Raw genomic sequence first — 23998 nt, forward strand, 5'->3', positions numbered from 1 at the left:
GCCCTGCCGCCACAGAAATGGGGGAGCAAAACGGGGTCCCCAAAGGACAGATCTCCCCTCTGTCCTCTCCCCGCCCCGTGCAGCTGGGCGGTGGCGGCAGCACAGGGCTTTAACTTTCCCCGCCGGATCAAGGGCTTTCTGTCACCACATCGCCGCTTCATACCCTTGTCCCCTGAGGGCACCCGGTCACCGTATGCTCGCTGCGGGCCGCGGAGGCGGTGGCCCCTTCCCTCCCGCCCCGGCCCGGGCCCGCCGGGCCTGCTAGGCCTCCCGCTGAGGGGCAGGCCGGGGGAGGCGGCCGGCGGGGCCTGCGGGCCCGGCCCGCGGCGCGGCGGTGGGCGGCGGCCGCGCTCCCACCGCGGCTGCTGGCAGCGGGAAGGCAGAGAGGGCGCCACCGGGGACGAGGCGAGAGAGGAGCGGAGGCGGGCGGGGAGGCAGGAAGGGAGGAGAGAGTGGCGGGAGGGCGGGGAGAAGTTTATTCCCGGAGACACCTCTCCAGGGCGCGGTGGGGGAGTCGCTCTGCGCCGGCCGCTGCTCGGACTGGGGCGCTGGGACATGCGCCTCCGCGCTGCCGCCCGGGGTTAGTCACGGCGGGGCGCCGGCCTCGAGTCCCCACCCAGGCGAGCGCGGCGACAGGAGTAACTAGTGCCTCTGGCGTACGGACCGAGCGCAGCCGCCCGCCTCCCGCCCACCGCCCGCGCCCTCTCCCTCTCCTTCCCTCCCTTCCCCTTTCCCGGGTGCGTGAGGAGAGATAACAATGGTGGGGCGCAGCCGCCGGGCCCTCGCCTAGTGGAAGCGGGTGCCCCGCGGCCAGCGGCAGTTCCTCCGCCGCCCCGCCCTGCGGCGGCCCCGGGCCGCGGACCGCGTTGCTGCCGGCGGCGGTGCCTGGAGGCGATGGTGCCCGCGCCGGGGTTAGTCTGATCGCCGCCTCGCCGCCTCCGGTGCCGGCGGTGCTCCCGCGGGGCCAGCTGCCCGCCGCCGCCCCGCTCGCTCGGGCTTGTGGCCGTCTGACACAACTTGGGAGCCCCTCCAGAAAAATAATAATAATTAATAATTTAAAACAAGGAGAAGGGGGAGAAGCGGAAGAAGCAAGTGGATAATGTCAACCCCGAGCAGATTCAAAAAGGACAAAGAGATTATAGCGGAGTATGAAAGTCAAGTGAAAGGTAAGCGCGGGGCGCGGGAGGCGCCTCCCCGGCCTCAGGGGCGGCGGCGAGATCCCCCGCGGCGGGCCGGGGGACCCCTGTCCCGGGCTGCGGGTCGAGGCCGGCCCCGCCGCCGCCGTCCGGGCGGCCAGTCCCTGTTGCCTGAACTTCGGGGCGGCGGGCGCTGCCTCCCCGCGCTCCGAGCGGCGCCGGTTTGTGTGAGGGGCCGGCGGGGGCAGGGGCTGGGCGGCAGCTGCGGCGGTTGTCCGCTGCCCGGCCCCGGCGGAGCACCTTCCCTTCCTCCACCGACTTCGGTAGGACTGGGGCGGGGGGGGAATAAAAAAAAAAAAGGCTTGGCAGTTAAACTGAAGCGAGAGACAATAGTAAGCCGAGCCCCTTTCTTAAGGCACATGGCTGGGGTCCCCCACCCTCCCCTCAGGGCTGTAGTTTCTCTGTTGGGCTGTGGAAGATGGCTAATAAAGAATTATCCTTGACTATTGAATGAGCCCTTTCAGCCATCCCAGGAAGTATTTCAGCCTCGCATCGCCCGGCTGTATCGCATCCAACTATTGTGCCAAGGACAGCGCTGGCAGACCCTGGCTTGAGCCACCAGCACTTCCACACCCTCGGGTTTCCTCTCCTCGCATAGCGTTTTCCCCTCTGCCAGTGTCTTGGGTGGAACAGAGGATGGGAAAGTAGTGGCATAGGCGGTGGGGTGTGGGTCTCTTGGTGCACACCCTTTTATTATGGGTGCTGTCGGGGAATATATTGCATAATACACAAATTGCAATAACTCCAAGCTTGGACGCGAGCCTGAAATGCAACGTTTAAAAAGCTATGTGACACCTGAACTCTGTCTATTAAAATGATGTGGGTGTGCTCTTTATGTTCCTGGAGTTGGACCCTCCTTGATGCTGCCCGCAGACGGAGCATGTCCCCACGCAGGTCTGTGGGCTTCGGGAGCTCTCTTGCCCCACACAGGCAAGGGCTGGGGACCTTCAGAGTGAGGTGTCTGAAATGATGTGGGAGGAAGCACTCCTCAGCTGTTCAAAGATTTGTTGACTTTCTGTAATTGCACATTATTTTTTCCTCTTACTTGATCCTGCGAGACCAAATTTTCAAGACAATTCTTGGGGTTTCGTTGTTCTTTTTTCCTCTTAAAAGGAAAGAGGTAGTTTTTGAGTTTTCTGCTTCCTAAGCTTAACTTTTTGTGAAAAATACCTGTCACCAATGAAAGTTTTTTTGGGTCCAGTAAGGGATTTAGGCTTAAAATTAGAGACGTGACAGATAGGTGGGCAGTGAGGGGTCTTCTCTGAGCTAGCAGGTAGGCCATGCTTCCAGTGTCTGTTTGAAATGGGCAGGGCTGAGACAGCTTTTGTGTAGCTGGTGGATTCACTGCCATTGAGCCCTTGGAGGATTGGTGCTTCTTCCTCTCTGTGGAGATGGTGGAGATTTGTCTTGATCACTGAACAGAAAAAATGTTCGAGATCTTAAGCTCTTTGCAGAGTGTGCAGGCTGCTCTTTGCCTCCTCCTAACACAATTGTTATGGGCTCAGCCTTTATTAACTAGAGCCAGTTGCTGTATAAACCGTTCTTTTTCTTTTGAATAATGAAGAAAAAATACCATGCCCTTCAGCTATATATATCTGATCATTTCATAAACAACAAAGATGAAGGTAGCAAGCATCTCTGATAACGTGGCTCCTTGGTGTCATGGTCCCCGATCATAATTGCAGAGAGAGATGGCATTTGTAAACATAGCTTAGCTTAAACATATTTTGACTTGCTTTAGCTCCTTTGTGGTGGTCTGTGATGTGTCTGGTCCCGACTGCCTCGCTTGAATTGTTGATTAGCAGCTGTTTGAAAAAGTATGCTGGGCTGGAAATTGTAGCCAGAGCTTCTTTTTCTTTAACCAGTATCGCTACAATTGTATTTCAGGTGGGAAGAACTGAATGTACTAAGACATAATTCTGCTGGATGCTAGCTCAGTGATACTATAACAAAGTAATGATGCCATTGTGTGATAGCTTGAAAATCTTTTTGATATTGTAGGGTCCAGGACTAAGGAATCAGTCCTAATTAGCCAGCAAGGTAGGTTTAAGTGAATATAACTGCAGGAAATGCAGGTCCCTATTATACTACCTGGAATTCATGCATTTGGGTAGGAGAAAGGGTGTGGCCCAAACGCTTTTGCTGCTTACGATTTCTGGTGTTTGCAATGGCTAACTGATTTTTCACTGCTGACATGTTTAGTTACCTGAAGGATCTGGACAATTTGGCAGCAAACTGGCCATTTGAGGTCCTCTGGACAGGCGTGTGCAAAGGAGTGTAACGCCACATGCATCCCTTACCTTGTGAGGAGATTGCATTGAGCCCAGCATGCTGAACACCAGTGTTAGTGGTTCAGAAACCATACCACTGATGTGTGCAGCTGTAAATCCTGTTGTAAGATGTCCGAATATTGATACTGAAGAAAGAGGGCCCTCTAATGTACATGGCCTGTAGGGTATGTATATGGTGCCATATTTGGAAATGAGGATTTAACAGTGCCATTCTTCACATAGCTTTTCTGCTCTTAACTGCTCAAATAGGAAGCAGTAACAAATGTTAATTGTTCTGCCTGGTTCCTGGGTGGTGTAAACTGACATCTTCTCCTTGGACTTTTAGCAATATCAGTAGATTGGCTGTTGCTTTTGTGCAGGTCATACAGGAACAGTAGAAAGCCTGCAAATGTTACCTGTTTGTCAAGCTGAAGTGGACAAGGTACTTCTGACCTCTTGGGCAGAACATCTTATTGCACATTTTTTTGCAACATCCCTGTTCTTCAGGCTAACTTCTGTCAAGAACTATCACAACTGTAGCAGTAAGGGAATTGTGTTCACTTCCCTGCACATCATATAGAAAGCAGAAGGATATTTCTTAAGGATGTCTTAATACTGAAGTTAGATCTGTCTAGATGGATACCTATACCCATTGTTTTGGGGCATGTAAGGATATTATGATGACTTAGGTACCTTAATTTGTAGACTTAAAGGCAAGTGGGAAGTGTTGCTTGGTTCTGTCACTATTACTTGTTGGAAGTGAGCTACCTTGATACACTTCAGTTTCAATATGACCTTGTTACTTGCTAATTTTGCTGAAGCACCTACTTCTCAGCAATGTCTCACTTTCTAATTCAAAAGCTTTAGGAAAGGCATCAAGAGCTTGTTTATTCAAGAACATTTTGACAGTTCCAAGGAACAATTTATATTATTGTTAAAATGGCCTGGGCAATGTGCCTTGTAGACTTTCTGCAGACTGTATTGGATTACTGAGTAAAATTGCTTAAAATACCCCTGACAGTCCAGACTACTAATTGTATGTGCGTTTCCTGAAGAATGTGATAATTTTATAGGCCCTCTGAAGTCATTAGAGGTAGGTTTCCTACAAACCTTGCAGCTGGGGTGGGGGGTAAGACTAGAGATAGAAAGTGGAGGGAATCCTGTTTAAATGAGCAACAGACTGGTGGTATAGTTAGGAGCTGAGTTTTAACTTTCTGACACATGACCCTACTTAGATTTATACACAGCATTCCTTAACTCAAAGCTCAATTGACTATAGTAGCCTATTATTATCCTACCTTTTGTATTCTGAGGACCAGTTCTCCTTGGTACTGTTGATAACATAAAGTAGTGTCTGTTGATGAAGTTACTGAGCAATCACGGTAGCGAAGAAATACTAGAGCATCCTCTGATGTTAGTGTGGGTATTTCAGGTATGATGAAGGGTGAGCTAGTGAGATCTGGAATACCTGGCTCACTTCAGAAATTTATCCCTCTGGAGAAGAAAGATGTAGTAGTAGCAGAGGATCGGGGATGCTGCTCAATAGCTTTCAGATGATTCAAGTGTTAAACTGGCATGTTTATCTTCTTAAGACTTGTAACTGGCCTTCCATGCACAGGAGAAATGTGCTTCAAATAGGTAAGTATTGTGCTGACCAGTTATCTGGGTCTGTCTATTCAGTGAGATCCTCCATATGGTTTGAACTGTTGAGGATTTTTTGAGTTTGTCTCTTGGCCTTGCTGCACAACTGCATCTCCAACTGAAAAGGACTGAGGGAAGAGCTACTCGGATGCTTCCTTTTTCCACCTTCATTTTCCAGTAGGAAGTGACTGAGTGGAAATAAGTTGCTTTTAAAATATAAGCCCAAAAGTGACTTTGTGAAGGGAGACAATTCCCTAAGATCAATATTTGCATGGACTTTTTCCAACCAAAATCCTCCTGTTTTCCACCAGGAACAATTTGCTGGCACTCTGTATTACATTGCCTGATTAATTTTTATGGAAAATGAAAATTCTAATTTGTGAAACTCAATTTCAATTTACTCCAGATTAAACTAATCTAGAATTAAAACAACAACAGAAGCCTCTCTGAGGAAAGGCTGAGTTCTGGAATACAAATTGGGTTGACGTTTTAGTAAAAGTTATCTGATAACTATTTTGAAAAAGTCTTTGTAATGAAAGATTTGGTGCCTTGGATGATGCCAGAATTCTCAAGTTTTATTTTGAAAAATTCTGATGAAATGATGCCAGTTTCCAAAGTTCAAGTTTATCAAGTGCAGTTCAGTAGAAATTTTTCTGATCAAAGAACTTGACCACAATGAGTGCTGTCTTATACAGAAAGGATATTGTTCTCCATGCTCTTTTCCAATTGGAGTTACATGTTGTTTGAGAGAGGAGCTAATGAAGGATAGTTCCTTACCTTTTCCCACCACTGCTTTCTTCCTGCTCTCTGATCCTTCCCTTCAGAGTACAAACTTCAGTTGTCCAGGTAAATGTTAATGAGTTTGTAGTTGGCTATGCAGCTGGAAGGGGTATCTGCAGGTTTAGATTGTTCAGTCATAAGCTGAACAGGTTGGGGTTTTTTTCCTGGTTTGACCACACACTGCAGCTGGTGTCTCCCAGCACTGCAGCAAAACTGTTTGTTATTTTACTTGAATTTAAAGGTGAATAAAGTACTAATTGCTATAGTACGCATGAAAGGGTGAGCAATAAATGGACTCTCTGGACAGTGTTTCTGTCAGTATGGCAATCATAATGCATACTAAATGTGTACGTTTTTTGTGTACCTGCACATTTTTTATTAGTCTCTAAGAAAGCTTAATTTGCCTCTGACTCTGAAGCAGTTTGGATCCTCTAACAATCACTTCTTTGGGGCTTTTTTTCCTTTTCAAACATACTTTCCGTGCAGTTTCACTGTTGCAGAGCAAGGCTCTAAATCATGCTAAGGTTCATTTAATTTCCTGCCATTATCTTTTATTGGTCGCTTTTTTATGAACTGAAGTCCTAGTTGCTAATAAAATTAAACTTATATCTTTGAAATGGCTGCAGTAAGACAGAATGAGATCCAAATTTCATCTCATTTTCTGCCTCAAACTTCGCTTGGGTTAGGTTTTGCCTTTTGTGAAAATTGGTCTGCTTGTCAGTCAGAAGTGATGGATGGTAGCACTGGAAAAAAGTGGGTCAGTGCTGTTGAGACTGGATAAGAAATCCCCTGCTGACCATTACACAGCCTATTAGAAATCACTGACCATGACTTGACAGTGCAGCACGTCTGATCTGTTTTGGACAGGGCTGGACGTGGAGCAGAGCACAAATGGAGCAAGGCAGGTGTCAATGGTGCTTCTTTTCCCCTTTACCTCTTTTCCAAGCCCCTACATCTAGCTGTCACACGATCCCACGTCTAACCTTTCTGGTCTCCCCAGCGGAAATTAGTGCTACCTTAACTTGTATTAATCCCTCTTAGAGTCTAATCTACTCTTATTGCTCGGCTTTCACGGAGCAAAATAGGCTTTGGAGTGTGGGGGGTTTGTTTTTGTGTGTGAGTGATTAGTCTAAACGTGAACCGGGGCTCCTTGCGCCCTGCATGTGCCCCTCTGCTTCCTGCAGGTTTTAGTCTCGTGGCAGCGTTTCCTCTGTGCCTGGCTTCTCCCACCTTGCCAGTTACTGACCTGGGACCTCTCTGTGCTCTCTGCTCTGAGTTATCTGGGCTGATCCGATGAAGTGCTGGCCATCTCCAAGGCAAGGCTGGCTGGTCTTGCTCTGTGCTGGTCAGTTCAGGAGCTGCGAGTCATGAATAGCCTGTTCTGCCTGAATTTACTTTATTTCTTTTCCTTCCCCGCTTCTTGTCTCTTGGGCACCGTGCCAAATACCCTGAGGTTCGAGAGATCGTGGGGGTATGTATGCATGCATGTATGCATGCACGCAGAGGAAGAGCAGCAGCTGAAAACTGGAGGCAGTGGTTGAAGGTGCAATGGCTGGCATTGCTGCTTGTGTACCACTAACACGGATGAGGCTGGTGGGCTGTGCAGTAGCAGATACTTGGGATGAAGCACAGAGGGCCATTGCTGAGAGCATGAGACCATCTAAGAGGCAGAGCTGTCTGCACAGGAAGACTGCTTGCTGCATGTGTTTTGCATTACCAAGACTATATCTGGCACCAAATCCAAAGGAGTTGGCTATCACTGCTTTTTTTCCTTTGTTTCCAAGACTTAAACAACTGCAGGCTGTTGGGGCAGTTTGTGTGGTGGCTTGGTCCTGTGGGAGTGCTCTGAGACAAACAATTCACTTTGATCTGTTGTAATGGGAGCGGTAATCCTGAGGTACCATTTCCTCAGGAATCTACTGTTTTCAGCAGCTTGTGAAAGTTATCTTCTGGTAGACAGAGAAGTGTGTCACAAGCTGGTTATAGCCACCTGGTAGGCTAAAGGTGGTGTATTACGTTTTACCTATGCTCTGCCCACTAACCCATCTTGTCCAGGCAAAATGCTGGTATTCCTAAGCCATTTTCTGTTAGCTACAGCTTAGTAACTGAACAAGAAAAATCTCTTTGATAGCCCCTTCCCTCTCCTCTGTTCATGTCGCTATTTCTCAGGCACATACTTGGATGAATTTCAAGATGCAGTATTCAATCTTGCATCATACAACCCAGTGGAAACCTGGATTTTACCTGGAGGTGACCATTTGATAAATCCTGAGATTGAGATGCAATCTCATTATGGAAAATGAAGAATATTTTGGAAATAACCCCAAGCAAATCTAATGTTCTCTTTCCAAGAACTGGATTGTATATGGGCATGGCCATGACTTCGTATTATTCTCTGCTGGTCAGTGAATGCAAACGTTATACTGAACAGTTTGTCTTCTCTAGAAGGAGAAAACGCTTGTTTTATTTAATGGTTGGCACAATAAAATAACCTCAGCTCTAGGTGCATGTTAATGAGGTAGGTGTTGCAGGTAGGAAGAGAAGATGCTCTTCATAGTCTTTCACTTGAAACATTTGGGCAAGAAAAGCTCCCAGCCTCCTATGTCAGAAAAACCTGTAGGAAACAAACACCAGCAAAACCATTAAATGCTCTCAGAAAATGCTGTGGAGAAGATGTATGCTTTATGATTTGACTCTGTAACAATCATATATGTGAAATGAGTTAAGGATGACTTGTGTCATTAACTTCTAACTCTATGCAGTGCAGGACAGTGCAGTTGATATGGTTTTAATGAAGTCCCTGTGAAGGTGTGTGCATACTTGATCTGCATCTACCTTGATCATAGCATCTGAGGGGTTGCTTTTAATTACAGAGTGGTGAGAAGGGAAAAAACCTTTTCTTTGTCTATCACTTTTCTAGAAAAAGTTTCAGTAGAACTTGCTTGGAAATGTGATCATGGATTCATCAGTTAGAATATCCCTATTAACTTTGTTACATTATCTATTATTGACCGATAAAACCTGTTTGAGTTTCAGTTGCAACCTCCTGAGACTTCCTATTATAGATGTAGAAGTGCTGACAAGCAAGCAAGAGAGCTGTGTTAACATATTGACCAAAACATTGTCAAAATATACTAGAGAAAATTTTTTTTTTATTGTGAAATAGAAGTTACAAAAAATATAATTAGAACACTTATGGTGTAGTATTTCTTGTTAACTATATTTGGAATAAAAAGCAAATGCAGCTGGCTTACCGGATGATGACTTCCAGGAAGTAATGATTGTAACACTTTACATAATTAACTGTTGTGGGAAACGTAACTGACTAGTGCAGATTCATGTAAGTGGACTGTCCAGACTCCTTAACTGACTCAGTGCTTACTCATCTGAATTACTCTGCATGTAGGATCTGCTAGCAGTTTGTTGGTGCTTCTTGTGTCAGGAGTCTTCAAGATGCTGCTTTGACTTGTTTCTTGCAAGGTATCAGAAGTGGAGTGGTACGCACTTTTGGCTTTGCTCTGTGTGTTAAACTAAATAAGGAGATGTGCTGATCCCCTTTCACTTTCCAATGCACGTTCTTTCATACGGTAAAAGAAACTAGTCTCTGCTGTTCTAGCCAGTTCCAGAGTATCCGCTTCCTGAAAATCAGAGGAATCTGCTCATGTTTACAAAGTACAGAGTACAGCAGAAGTCTAATAGGATTCAGTAATAGCTCTTGTATGGCTCTGCTCTTTCAACAACCTGTCTTCTTTCAAGCCTTGCTGTCCTCCGCTCTTCCCCTCTGACTCTGTTTATCCTCTCTTCCCTTAAAAAAAATCTAAAGCGTTAGGTCAGAGGCAAGATAAAATAAGTGTTCTTTCAGTACCAAGATGAGCGGGCATCTGAACTGAAACTTTCTAACTGAACAATTAAGCTATTGTTTTAGAAAGTAATAGAGAAATCGAAAGGATTACAAGTCGTTCATTTTTTTTGTATTCTAGAACAAGAAAATCTATTATTCTGCTTTTTCTGCTGGACAAAACCCCCCAACTTTAGCATTTAGACAATAACTTTTTTTTTTGAAGATGTCAAGTGTCCAGTAAATAATCTTTTAGGAAAGATTATAAGATAGGATTGCCTGTGGTAACAGCAGACTGGACTTGATGATCCACACAGTCCCTTTCCTTAAAGTTTTATATTGCTGGTAGTTCAGGGTACTGTGTCAGACAGCTGTCTAGTGCCTCTAGTCATTGTTGTCCTTGCTTGCTAGACGCACCGCAATACAAGCCTCTGTACCAAAGCACGCTGCAACTAAGTTGATAGGCATAAACTTACTCTTATTCCTTTGACAGTGTTTATGCAGGCATTCAAAAGGTACACTAAAAAGAAAAAAGTTCTCACCCTTATAGGATACTTAACACACCAAGGTTGTTACAAGTGTTTAGACAGCACAGCATGCTCTTACTCTTACACATCATTAACTTGATGATTAGTAGAAATGAAAGTATATAAACTCCTGTTCATAGGTGACTTGTGTCTGTGGCAGATTGTTGTCTCTGCATTCTTGGCATAAATAATATCAGCTCCATGAAGAACCAGCTGTGTAATTGGAAAGCTAGCTTGTTTGTTTTGTGTTGCAAAGGGATAACTGGTATGTTTAAGAACTTGATTTAAGTTAAGAACCTGATTTAAATTTGAGAACTGGACAACTATGCTGTCCTTGCTGCCCAACAGACTACTTGAGGTTAAGACCCAATGTAATACGGTTGTGTGCATTATGTGCCTTTTTTTGAGGCTGCCTTCATGTATTTGTGCCTTCCTAATTTCCAAGTAACAGTGCATAAAATTAGTGAGATTCTTAATGTCATGACAGAAAATAGAAGAAAAGCATCAATCTCCTCAGATGCCCTTGCACTGAAGTCACAGAATCACAGAATCACAGAATGTTAGGGATTGGAAGGGACCTCGAAAGATCATCTAGTCCAATCCCCCTGCCGGGGCAGGATTGCCTAGACCATATCACACAGGAACGCGTCCAGGCGGGTTTTGAATGTCTCCAGAGAAGGAGACTCCACAACCTCTCTGGGCAGCCTGTTCCAGTGTTCGGTCACCCTCACCGTAAAGAAGTTTTTCCTCAAATTTAAGTGGAACCTCCTGTGTTCCAGCTTGCACCCATTGCCCCTTGTCCTGTCAAGGGATGTCACTGAGAAGAGCCTGGCTCCATCCTCATGACACTTGCCCTTTACATATTTATAAACATTAATGAGGTCACCCCTCAGTCTCCTCTTCTCTAAGCTAAAGAGACCCAGCTCCCTCAGCCTCTCCTCGTAAGGGAGATGTTCCACTCCCTTAATCATCTTCGTGGCTCTGTGCTGGACTCTCTCTAGCAGTTCCCTGTCCTTCTTGAACTGAGGGGCCCAGAACTGGACACAATACTCCAGATGCGGCCTCACCAGGGCAGAGTAGAGGGGGAGGAGAACCTCTCTTGACCTGCTAACCACACCCCTTCTAATACACCCCAGGATGCCATTGGCCTTCTTGGCCACAAGGGCACACTGCTGGCTCATGGTCATCCTGTTGTCCACTAGGACCCCCAGGTCCCTTTCCCCTACGCTGGTCTCCAACAGGTCTGCCCCCAACTTGTACTGGTACATGGGGTTGTTCTTGCCCAGATGCAGGACTCTACACTTGCCCTTGTTATATTTCATTAAATTTCTCCCCGCCCAACTCTCCAGCCTGTCCAGGTCTCTCTGAATGGCTGCACAGCCTTCCGGCACATCAGCCACTCCTCCCAGTTTTGTGTCATCAGCGAACTTGCTGACAGCGCACTCTATTCCCTCATCCAAGTCATTAATGAATATATTGAATAGAACTGGTCCCAGAACCGATCCTTGAGGGACTCCGCTAGACACAGACCTCCAACTGGACTCTGTCCCACTGACCACTACTCTCTGGCTTCTTTCCTTCAGCCAGTTCACAATCCACCTCACTACCCGATCATCCAGACCACACTTCCTCCATTTAGCTGCGAGGATGCTGTGGGAGACATCCAAGTACAGGTCACAACCAAGTACAGAATGAGAGGAGGTCACCTGTGCAGAAGAGATGAGGGAGCCCAGTGCAGGTAGCAGGTCCCCCACTTACTGGTGGCTCCTCTCCTCGCGGGTTGCTGCAGAGGAGCTTCGCGGCACTGAGTGCTGTCGTGCGTGCCCAGCATCGCTTCTTCCCCAGCAGCATGCTGTGAGCAGTCTGTGTGCATCTGCAGCTGAGCTCATCGGATTATCGTCGACTGTATTGTAATCTTTTAATTGCCAGCCACTTCGGATGTCATGATGTAGTTGTGGGTCAAATCCTGTGCTTCTTAAGCAGTGCTCCCTCTGCTGTCTTTAACTTCAGATGTGGGATGGTGGAATACACTACCCCTCACAAACTTGATTGTATGGTCTTATTGAGAAACAAGCAGCCAGGAGCGTCTTGAACCATCCTTTTCCGTGTACTTGACCGAAGTTATTGACCTTCACTGGAGTCTAGACAAACAGCTCTCTATCAACAAACTTGTTTAAGCCAGAACCTATGAATTGGGAATGTGGAATAAAATGTTACTTTTTAAGGTTTCTGTTGGGCCTGAGAGGTTATGGGGTGTGAGAATTGGGGGTTTTATTTTTCCTCCAACCATCCAATGGGGATGTGGTGGAGAGGCAACCTATATCAGAGGTCCCACCACAGTCAGAAAAACCTGACAGGCCTATAGCTACCTCCTCCACAAGGAAGAAGAGAAGAGTTTTAGTGGTTGGAGACTCCTTCCTAAAGGGATCTGAGGGCCCAATATACAGAGCTGACCCCCATCACAGGGAGGTCTGCAGCCTGCCTGGAGCCCGAATCAGGGATATCACCAGGAAACTCCCCAGCCTGGTGAAGGCCACAGACTACTACCCCCTGCTGATCTTCCAGACAGGTGGGGAAGAAGCTGCATCCCATAGTCTGAGGGGGATGAAGAAAGACCACAAGGCCCTAGGACGGCTGGTGAAAGAGTCTGGGGCACAAGTTGTTTTCTCCTCCCTCCTTCCATTTTCAGGTGATGACGTGGGATGGAATAGTAGGATTGTCTCTATTGATGCCTGGCTGCAAGACTGGTGCTACAGGCAGGGCTTTGGGTTCTTTGATAATAGCTGGTTTTATAAGACACCAGGCGTGACGGTAATACATGGGAAGGGTTTATGTCGTAGGGGCAAAAGGGTTCTGGGACAGGAATTAGCAGGGCTCATTCGGAGAGCTTTAAACTAGATTCGAAGGGGGATGGGGTTGTAGCTGGGCTTGCACCACTGGGGCAACGCTCTAGTGTTGAGGTAGACCAGGAGGCCTCCCATCCCCCTAGGGTGAAATCGGTGTGCCCAGCTTGCTCCCTGAAATGCCTGTACACCAATGCGCACAGCATGGGGAATAAACAGGAGGAGCTGGAAATCCATGTTCGGTCGGGGGGCTATGATCTAGTGGCAATCACAGAGACTTGGTGGGACGCCTCGCATGACTGGAATGTGGTCATGGATGGCTATGTCCTGTTCAGGAAAGACAGGCTGCTAAGGAGAGGTGGTGGAGTTGCTCTTTATGTGAGTGAGCAGCTAGAATGTATTGAGTTCTGTCCAGGGGCAGATTAGGAGCGAGTTGAGAGTTTGTGGATGCAAATTAAGGGGCAGGCTGGCAGGGGTGATACTGTTGTGGGTGTCTATTACAGGCTACCAGATCAGGATGAGGAGGGTGATGAGGCCTTCTACAGGCAGCTGAGAGCAGTCTCACAATTACAGGGCCTGGTTGTCGTGGGGGATTTCAACTACCCTGATATTTGCTGGGAGGCCTACTCAGCCAGCCATCCTCAGTCCAGGAGGTTCCTCCAGTGCATTGATGATAACTTTCTGATGCAAATGGTGGATGAGCCAACTAGGAGAGGGGCGCTGCTGGATCTGATCCTTGCTAACAAGGAGGGTCTGGTTGAAGAGGTGAAGGTTGAGGGCAGCCTTGGTTGTAGCGACCATGAGATGGTAGAGTTCAGGATCTCATGTGGCAGGAACAGAATAGCTAGCAGAATCACAACCCTGAACTTCAGGAGGGCCAACTTTGGCCTTTTCAAGCAATTGCTAGGGGAAATCCCATGGGACAGGGTACTAGAAGGTAAGGGGGCCCAAGATAGTTGGTTAGCATTCAAGGACTGCTTCTTCCAAGCTCAAGATCAGAGCATCCCAGCAGGTAGGAAGTCAAGGAAGGGTACCAGGAGACCTGCATGGTTAAACAGGGAAGTGCTGGGCAAACTCAAGTGGAAGAAGAGGGTGTACAGATCATGGAAGGAGGGGCTGGCCACTTGGGAGGAATATAAGTCTGTTGTCAGAGGATGTAGGGAGGCAATTAGGAAAGCTAAGGCCTCCTTGGAATTAAACCTTGCAAGAGAGGTCAAGGACAATAGAAAGGGCTTCTTCAAATACATTGCAGGTAAAGCCAACACTAGAGGCAATGTAGGCCCACTGATGAATGAGGTGGGTGCCCTGGAGACAGAGGATAAAAAGAAGGCGGAGTTACTGAATGCCTTCTTTGCCTCTGTCTATACTGCTGGAGGCTGTCCTGAGGAGCCCCGGACCCCTGAGGCCCCAGAAGAAGTCAGGATAGAGGAGGAATCTGTCTTGGTAGATGAGGGCTGGGTCAGGGACCAATTAAGCAATCTGGACGTCCATAAATCCATGGGCCCTGATGGGATGCACCCGCGGGTGCTGAGGGAGCTGGCGGAAGTCATTGCTAGGCCACTGTCCATCATCTTTGCTAAGTCGTGGGCAACGGGAGAGGTGCCTGAGGACTGGAGGAAAGCGAATGTCACTCCAGTCTTCAAAAAGAGCAAGAAGGAGGACCCGGGTAAGTATAGACTGGTCAGCCTCACCTCCATCCCCAGAAAGGTGATGGAACAACTTGTCCTTGGTGCTGTCTCTAGGCACATCAAGGATAGGGGGATCATTAGGGGCACTCAGCATGGCTTCACCAACGGGAAGTCATGCTTAACCAAATTGAGAGCCTTTTATGAGGACGTAACCCGGTGGATAGATGATGGTAAAGCTGTGGATGTGGTCTATCTCGATTTCAGTAAAGCGTTTCACACGGTCTCCCACAGCATCCTCGCAGCTAAACTGGGGAAGTGTGGTCTGGATGATCGGGTAGTGAGGTGGATTGTGAACTGGCTGAAGGAAAGAAGCCAGAGAGTAGTGGTCAGCGGGACAGAGTCCAGTTGGAGGCCTGTGTCTAGCGGAGTCCCTCAAGGGTCGGTACTGGGACCAGCACTATTCAATATATTCATTAATGACTTGGATGAGGGAATAGAGTGCGCTGTCAGCAAGTTCGCTGATGACACAAAACTGGGAGGAGTGACTGATGTGCCGGAAGGCTGCGCAGCCATTCAGAGAGACCTGGACAGGCTGGAGAGTTGGGCGGGGAGAAATTTGATGAAATATAACAAGGGCAAGTGTAGAGTCCTGCATCTGGGTAAGAACAACCCCATGTACCAGTACAAGTTGGGGGCAGACCTGTTGGAGACCAGCGTAGGGGAAAGGGACCTGGGGGTCCTAGTGGACAGCAGGATGACCATGAGCCAGCAGTGTGCCCTTGTGGCCAAGAAGGCCAATGGCATCCTGGGGTGTATTAGAAGGGGTGTGGTTAGCAGGTCAAGAGAGGTTCTCCTCCCCCTCTACTCTGCCCTGGTGAGGCCGCATCTGGAGTATTGTGTCCAGTTCTGGGCCCCTCAGTTCAAGAAGGACAGGGAACTGCTAGAGAGAGTCCAGCGCAGAGCCACGAAGATGATTAAGGGAGTGGAACATCTCCCTTATGAGGAGAGGCTGAGGGAGCTGGGTCTCTTTAGCTTAGAGAAGAGGAGACTGAGGGGTGACCTCATTAATGTTTATAAATATGTAAAGGGCAAGTGTCATGAGGATGGAGCCAGGCTCTTCTCAGTGACATCCCTTGACAGGACAAGGGGCAATGGGTGCAAGCTGGAACACAGGAGGTTCCACATAAATATGAGGAAAAACTTCTTTACGGTGAGGGTGACCGAACACTGGAACAGGCTGCCCAGAGAGGTTGTGGAGTCTCCTTCTCTGGAGACATTCAAAACCCGCCTGGACGCGTTCCTGTGTGATATGGTCTAGGCAACCCTGCTCCGGCAGGGGGATTGGACTAGATGATCTTTCGAGGTCCCTTCCAATCCCTAACATTCTGTGATTCTGTGATCCTTTGAGACTTCTTCCTGCTTCAGGTGGTTTCTGCCAAGATTTTACTGCGTTATCACGATAACCATTCAGAATAAAGGTACCTTAGGGAGGCACAATATGTTGTCTTGTGGAGATGTCTCTGGTACTTTAAGTAAAGAAAAATATGAAAATGTTAATGGCTAAACTGTGGACAAGAAAAAAAAGTCTGTATTTGAGCAGGGCTCCAGTGCTGCTTCTACCTGCTGACATAGCAGCACAAGGGGAAGTGAATACTGAATTATGGGTGGCTTTGGCTGACTGTACCTACATAGAGAAAACTGGAGCATCTTTTCCTTATGAGACTGCTTTTATGTCTAAAAAAATCTGGTGAAATACATGTATGTTGCACTAGGCTGCAATAAGGCATGTAGTACTGGTGAAAGAGAAAGGATACTCTGACCACCAAAGACCAAGTAGCTGATGTGTGTAAAACCTGCTTAGCAGCTTTTGCCTGTCTTTCAGACCATCGCTGGGAAACTTTTCTGGACGATCTCTGATAACTGGTTTTTTAATGCTGAGCAAAAAACCCCCCCTTTTTCATATCAAAAGGGCAAAATCAATGAAAATAAGAGTTGAAGTGTAATTCCTACAATATGTACCACCCTGACTAGCAAAGTAGTGGGTTACTGGTGAGAGGGGATGGGTTGGCAGAGGGACTGTTCAGGGAGATAACCAAGTGCACGCCTTGCTGGTGGCCTGCCAGCCAGTTCGGTATAGCACTGTGTCATTCCCTGATGGTTGTAGGGTGGCCTCTGTGTAACGAGGGAGGTCCCTGCTCAGGCCTGAGAGAACAGACTTTCAGACTACAACTGAGGAGTTTTTACACTCTTCCATATGGGCTCAAAGAGGCTTAGGGTGAAAAATATCCCATGGGATTAAATCCATAAAAGAACTCTAGTTCCTGTGTTTGCCTTTCAGATGCCATGTTTAGTTCCCCTTTGGCTGCTGTCTCACTTCAGAGGTGTCTATGGGTATGTTTATGTGACTGCATACACTGGCCTACATGTTTATTCTGCAGACTGTTTACAGGAGTTATAATGTGAAACACAGCATCTCACTAACATTGTTCCCTTATTTATAGACCAGAAGCTGCCTTGCCTCCAGCTGGTAGAGGCAAGAGATAAGTTCCGGCCCCATCCATGCTGATGTCATCTGAGTTGCCACCAAAGAAGACGTAAAAATGTTAGCTTCTTTTGGTGAGCCATGTGGAAATATGTATGGAATTGCGGCGTTAGGAATCTGATCAGTGCATCCTTCCTAGTGATCAGAGCATTTGCATGAGGAGTCTGGTTTCACACCTTGCTACCCTTATCTTACTCAAAATTAAGTCTCGAATCCAGCTCTTCTACCTTGCAAGTGGTTGCTCTGAGAACTAGGGAACAGTCTTCTGGGACAAGTCTCCCTGTTTTCTTGTTTGTTGAAGCTATCCTGCTTTTTCCCAGACTTAATGAATATTTAATTATTTACAGGGTGATTATGAATCCATTGCCTGGTAGTTAGAGCAGTCACTTGAGAGATACGGCTCTCAGTATGTGTTCCAGCAAGCGTGTGTTCCTGTTCTACTTCTTTTTTAAAGAAATAGAAAAGGAGGAGGGCTGTAGGATTGAGATATTTGTGTGACCGTTGTAAATTAAGAATACTTACTTTATTAATCTGGAGGGGGAATTATTCAGAGGATGCCTTATTTATTCATTGCATGTGGTCATACAGTACACAGAAAAAAATCCAACCCTTTCCTTTGTATTGATTTTTAATCTTAATGCCCTGCCAGCATTTAAGGCAATTTCTGGCAGAGTGTCTTTAGTTTTGCAGACAATTGACAAAAAACTGTTTGTCCAGAGTTATTTGAAAGGTTTACAAATGAATGTTTGTTTGAATGAACCTTTGCTCCAATGACTCCTTCTATGATAAAGTGACCCGCTTAGTAGATGAGGGCAGGGCTGTGGATGTAGTCTATCTAGACTTCAGTAAGGCATTCGACACTGTCTCCCACAGCATCCTCCTAGACAAACTGGCTGCCCGGGGCTTGGATGGGTGGACTCTTCAATGGGTTAAAAACTGGCTGGATGGCCGAGCCCAGAGAGTGGTGGTGAATGGGGCAAAGTCCAACTGTCTGCCGGTCACTAGCAGTGTTCCCCAGGGCTCAGTTCTGGGACCGGTGCTGTTCAATATCTTTATAGATGATCTAGACGTAGGGATTGAGTGCACCCTCAGCAAATTTGCAGATGACACCAAGCTGGGTGGCAGTGTCGATCTGCTGGAGGCTAGGAAGGCCCTACAGAGGGATCTGGACAGGTTAGATAGATGGGCCGAGAGCAACGGCATGAGGTTCAACAAGAACAAGTGCCGGGTCTTACACTTCAGCTACAACAACCCCATACAGCACTACAGGCTGGGGGAAGAGTGGTTAGAAAGCGGCCCGGTGGAAAGAGACCTGGGGGTGCTGATCGACAGGCGGCTAAACATGAGCCAGCAGTGTGCCCAGGTGGCCAAGAAGGCCAATGGCATCCTGGCCTCTATTAGGAATAGTGTAGCCAGCCAGTCTAGGGAAGTGATCATCCATCTGTACTCGGCACTGGTGAGGCCGCACCTTGAATACTGTGTCCAGTTCTGGGCCCCGCACTTCAAGAAAGACATTGAGGTGTTGGAGCGAGTCCAGAGGAGGGCGACCAAGCTGGTGAAGGGTCTGGAGGGTCTGACCTACGAGGAACGGCTGAGGGAGCTGGGGTTGTTTAGCCTGGAGAAGAGGAGGCTCAGAGGTGACCTTATTGCAGTCTACAGCTACCTGAAGGGAGGTTGTAGTGGAGTGGGAGTTGGCCTCTTCTCCCGGGCAACTAGCGATAGGACAAGAGGACACAGCCTCAAGCTTCGCCAGGGAAGGTTCAGGTTGGACATTAGGAAGAATTTCTTCTCAGAAAGGGTCATTAGACATTGGAACGGGCTGCCCAGGGAGGTGATGGAGTCACCATCTCTTGATGTGTTTAAAAAAAGACTGGACATGGCACTTAGTGCCATGGTCTAGTTGACATGGTGGTGTCAGGGCAATGGTTGGACTCGATGATCCCAGAGGTCTCTTCCAACCTGGTTGATTCTGTGATTCTGTGACTCTTCCTGCAGCGCTCCCTTCACAGGGCATGTTCAGTCCTCTCTCCCATGGCAGTTCTGCTCTGCAGTTGCCTGAGTTGCAGATTCACAAACAGCTTTCATTGCAGCCACCAGAAACTTACTCTGCAAATATTCCTGACTTATTTCATATCTGTGAAGAGAGGATTTGGGTTTTTTTTGGAGGATGGAAAAATTACCTCAACTGATGTTTAAGGAGAAAAGAAGGGGAATGGGTCTGCAAATATTACTGAGGCAAGCCTGCAGTTGTTAGTCAAATAACAGTGAACGTTTTGGGGTTTAGTGACTAGAGGTGAATGGTTACAGTGCATTAATATAGCTGTAAGAAGAAGGAAACCTGAAGAACTCTTTATCAGTCATGGCAGTTGATCAGGTTATTTCCTTTGCAGAACTGTTTTGGTGCAGTAGACAGTACTTTGACAAGCCAAGGTACTTGTAGAGGTTGGGCTTTACTTGAGTGTATTAACATGCCTATTTTTCACTTGTACTACTTCAGCTGCGTGTGGTGAAGTCAGGTTGTTTGAACAGCTGTATGCAAAGTACCATAGCTTAGAATCAGGCAAGAAGATAGAAATGATGGAAATGTCCGAATTCTTTTCAACTTAATTTAAAAAGGAGATTTAAGAAGACCCTTCAGGTATGTTTCTGAATTTGTGTACTGGCATATTTTGTGTTGGAAAGAACAATTTGTTCCGAGTTCTGTCCTGCACTCCAGTCAGTTACCCAGTAATTTATCTAGCTATTCATTTATTTTTTTTTTAAATTGTAATTGACTGTTGTATTAAATGAATAGCTAATGCATCCTGAGGCAGTAGCAGTTCCTATTGGATAAGAGGATGCTATGAGCTTATTAAAGATACTGTAAATGGGGAGATTGATAGAATATATGTGGAGACTTAATAGAAACTTCAGTTCCCTAAGTATTTATATGTAATCTGTTTTCTCAGTTGTAACATCTGACTTGCAGAGCATATGTGGCTTTTTTTTCCCCCTTAGCATTGCTTGTGTTAGGATATTTGAAAGTAAATTTAATTCCAAATACTTTTTTTTTTTTTTAGATAACCTCTCTGTGATTACTTTTTTCTCAGTTCATAAAATATCAGTAGTATGTGAGATCATGGGATTAGCGATGGTAAGTACCTCTAGTTGAGGAACCTTGCTTGTAGGTCTATTTGCAAGATGCCCTGAAAGAAAGAATTTTAAGTTACAACTTGCACATTGTATTGTGCAGTGGGGTTTCAGAGCTGTTATTAGGATCATATGGGTCATTATTCCTATTACAGTGTGTTTATAACCTTGGAATTACCCCTTTGAATCTCATCTCAAGAGTCTGTGATTTTGGGAAGACATACCTCTTCTGTAGTTCTTGTGCAAATAGACCTGACTTAGTGGAAAAAAACGCTTTCGGTCTCTCTTTCTGCAAGTCTGGGACAAGACTCTGCTCTAACCTGGGCAAGAACACTTAATTTAAAGTGAAGAGAGATCTTAATTTCAGGTGATTGAATGCACTGACGAGAGTCTCCAGAAGTGACTGAAAGTAGCCTTACTCAAATCAAAAACCAAGTACTGAATTTCTTGTAATTTGATGCAGACTTCACAATGCTGAATGAGTATTGATGAAACTGGTGTTTCCCTTTGAGAATTTTATTTTTCCTGTAATGGCTAAGATTTTTACCAACACGTGGTAATTAGTCAGGTCTCCGTCACTTTAGCTTGCAGTTTCCCAGGTGGTGAGGTGGGCGTTGCTGAAGCAGTGCCCCACATGGATGAGGTGGAGCCAGAGCTGGTACGTGCTGCTGAAACTCCTCAGTTGCGTATAGACATGTCAATTCTCTCTAGTGAGTCTTGGCTACAGGAAAAGCTTGAGACCCACTGCTGTAAAATTTCAGTCATTTAAAGCATTAGGCTTTGTAATGTATTCAGTGCTCTGAATAGTTGCTAACGAATGCAGGGCTGGAGGGATGAGTGAAGTGGTATTGCTTTTACAAGCAGTATAGTAGCTGCTGTGTGTATCCTGTTATGTACAGCCTTGTTTACTTTACACACAAATTTATTGACCGCATCAGAGCTCTTAACCTTCCTAGGGCTACTAATCTCCATAAACGTCTGCAGGATTTGGCTTAATTTTGGCATGGAAATATGCAAAACAAATGAATCAAACTGTGAGTCATCGGGTTTTACAGTAAAACATTCTGACCTAGTCCCACAGTCCACATGCCTGACTGATGCTTGCCTGAGAGCTTGTAGGATCTGACCCATGCTTTGGGAATCCTGACTTCTTAAGTGTAGCAGAGACTGTACTGAAACAAAGGAAATGTAATGCAGAATATACTGAAGCAAAGCAAGAACTGTCTCCTGATTCAGATGCAACACTAAAGATAAAATTAATGTAGGTTGCAGACAGGATTATGCATACATTACAGAATGTTTCAGTAGTGCTCAAAATGCCTTGTGAAAACTGTAGTGGAGATGTTTTCAATTTATTGAATGTTGTTTTCCTTTTTTGCATATAGCTTAACTGAAGCATGGTACAATAAAATAAACTCACTTTTAAGATTTATCAGAGGCACTGAATTGTGGAGCTAATGCAGATAAATGATGTGAATGTCACTGTCAGGTCTGCACTACAAAATGCAAAAGCACAAACATGGTAACCACAAGGCTCTCTTTGATATTTTAATCTTTTAAACCTTTGAAATGTTGGTGTGCTTGAAAGGGCTTCTAAATCCATTGGTTAGTCTGCACTGTCTCGTATTGTGTTCTGAATCATAGCAGATAAAGGAAGAGTGATCAGAAAGCTTAATGCAGTCAGAGCGTCACGACCTGTTATGTAAAGCAACATTTGGCAGGGCCTTCCCAGCTGCTGTAAATGAATGTTAACAGCATTTTATCAGCTGCTTTCACTGTCTTTATTACATAATCTGAATATTTATGACCCTATTAATATGTTTAGCTGTGAAATTGCAATATTGACAGAATGAAGGTTCCATAGAAGATTGAACTAGAATAATTTTTGCCCCATGAGCAAAAGTTGTGCTAATATTAAAAAGCTTTGAGTTCGTATTTCAAAGAAGTTTGCTGAATTGCTTTACAGATGCAGCATGCTATTTCCTGAAACATTGTCTCAGAAAAAGTACTTTGGTAACATGATAGTGTTGCTGAGCATTGTGTGTGTCCATGTGTGTACAAAATACAGAGCACTAACCAGAAAGTAGTGTTGGTTTTTTTTTTTTACTTTTAATGCAAGTCCCTGAATCCATAATGATGATACTCTGTAGCCTTGAACAAACATAGCCAACCCGTGGACCATAGACCAGACCCAGTTTATCAGAATCACCTCCATCCAGAGAGCTGCTCCAGGTAGGATTTTGGGGCGAGCTGTGGGCCAAGTTATTATCACAATGATAATTTTTTTTTGGTGTGACTAAGGTCTTGCTTTCTGCCCTACTTCCTCACTCCCTACATGCCCTCCTTCTGTTGTGACTGTGTATGCTGTTGTCTTGTGACCTGACATGCATGCCATATAATTAGGGTATGTGTGCACCACATCGTATGGCTTGGGACTGGTTGCAGATGCTGTCCCGTTACTGTATGCACACTTGCCTGTATCGTGATCGTACTTGGAAAGTTTGGGAAGGTAATATGCTTGGTCAAGAGATGAATGAGTAGCTGTAAGGCATTTCCCTTGGGAGCCTCTTAGATTATATTATGCCTGCAAACAGAACTGAACACCACCATTTCAACAGACATCTGCATATTTCTAACTAGATGTTCAGAAGCTTGACACTGTCATGTTCAGTGGCCATCACCTATGGAATTTACAAGTGATGTTGGTCTCGTGCTTCTTTATCACTCTGCAGGAAAATAGCTCAGTTAGCTACAGGCTCATGTCTGCAGGTTGCCTACAAAAAAGCTGAGCTGGAAAAGTAAGTTTTGCATTTATTTTGAGTGGCATGAGGTTGTTGGTCACTTTTATCTTTGAGTGCAAAATCTATAGCCTGTCTGAAAGCTGCTGTCTTATGTGTCTTGCCACTGATTACCAGGGCTAGAGTTTCTGAGAAATGCAGCTATTTGTGGAGGTCCCTTTTGTTTGCAGAAGTCTCCATGGGTGGTAGTGCAAATTTGATGTGTTCTGAGACTGTACCTAATTCTGAATAACTCTCTCTCTTAATGGTCTCTACTTCCACCCTTTCCACAGTTCAAACCTCATGAGCTGGTACAGGAGGCAGCTGCACATGACTGTAAGTGCACAAAATGTTAGAAATGTAAAGAGACGTAGGTACAGGGTGTGCAGTGTTAGGAAGAAAGTTTAGATTAATGCATATTTTCTAATAGTATTTTGTCCCCAAGCCAGTTTGTTATAGTTACTGCAGAGCTCCGAATGGAGTCTCTTCCCTTGTGGGCATTAGATATTTAAATATGTATTGTTCTTCTGGGCGATAGTATTGAGCAGTCAAGTAAGGTTCATAATAGAACAAAGAAACCTTTAATTAGGACAGGAGTTTCAAGTGCATTCTTTTTTGCTTTGTGTAGGAGAAACTTGCATTAAATCAGATAAATAAATAAAACAATGGATGGGTTGGAGGAAGTTTGGAAGAAGCACATCTGTTTACAAAGTTAAGTGCTGAGTTTACAATATACCAGTAATTTTAACTTGGGAAGCTCTTAAAGTAAGATTCCCCTTCTCCACATCGCTGGGCATCTGAGTCAAGATATTTTAAGGAAATATTTT

General features: G+C 45.9%; 1 protein-coding gene across 1 annotated transcript in view; it reads left to right on the forward strand.

The window, feature by feature from the left end:
* Positions 1–937: 937 nt before the first annotated feature.
* SRGAP1 (SLIT-ROBO Rho GTPase activating protein 1) overlaps positions 938–23998 on the forward strand; it is a 150864-nt gene continuing 127803 nt past the window's right edge. The window contains exon 1 of the mRNA XM_068400485.1: positions 938–1166. Coding sequence (XP_068256586.1) covers positions 1100–1166 — 67 coding nt within the window. The 5' untranslated portion in view covers positions 938–1099. The remainder of the gene's footprint in view (positions 1167–23998) is intronic.

The sequence above is a fragment of the Nyctibius grandis genome, chromosome 5 (genome assembly GCF_013368605.1).
Source record: "Nyctibius grandis isolate bNycGra1 chromosome 5, bNycGra1.pri, whole genome shotgun sequence".
NCBI classification, from domain to species: domain Eukaryota; kingdom Metazoa; phylum Chordata; class Aves; order Nyctibiiformes; family Nyctibiidae; genus Nyctibius; species Nyctibius grandis.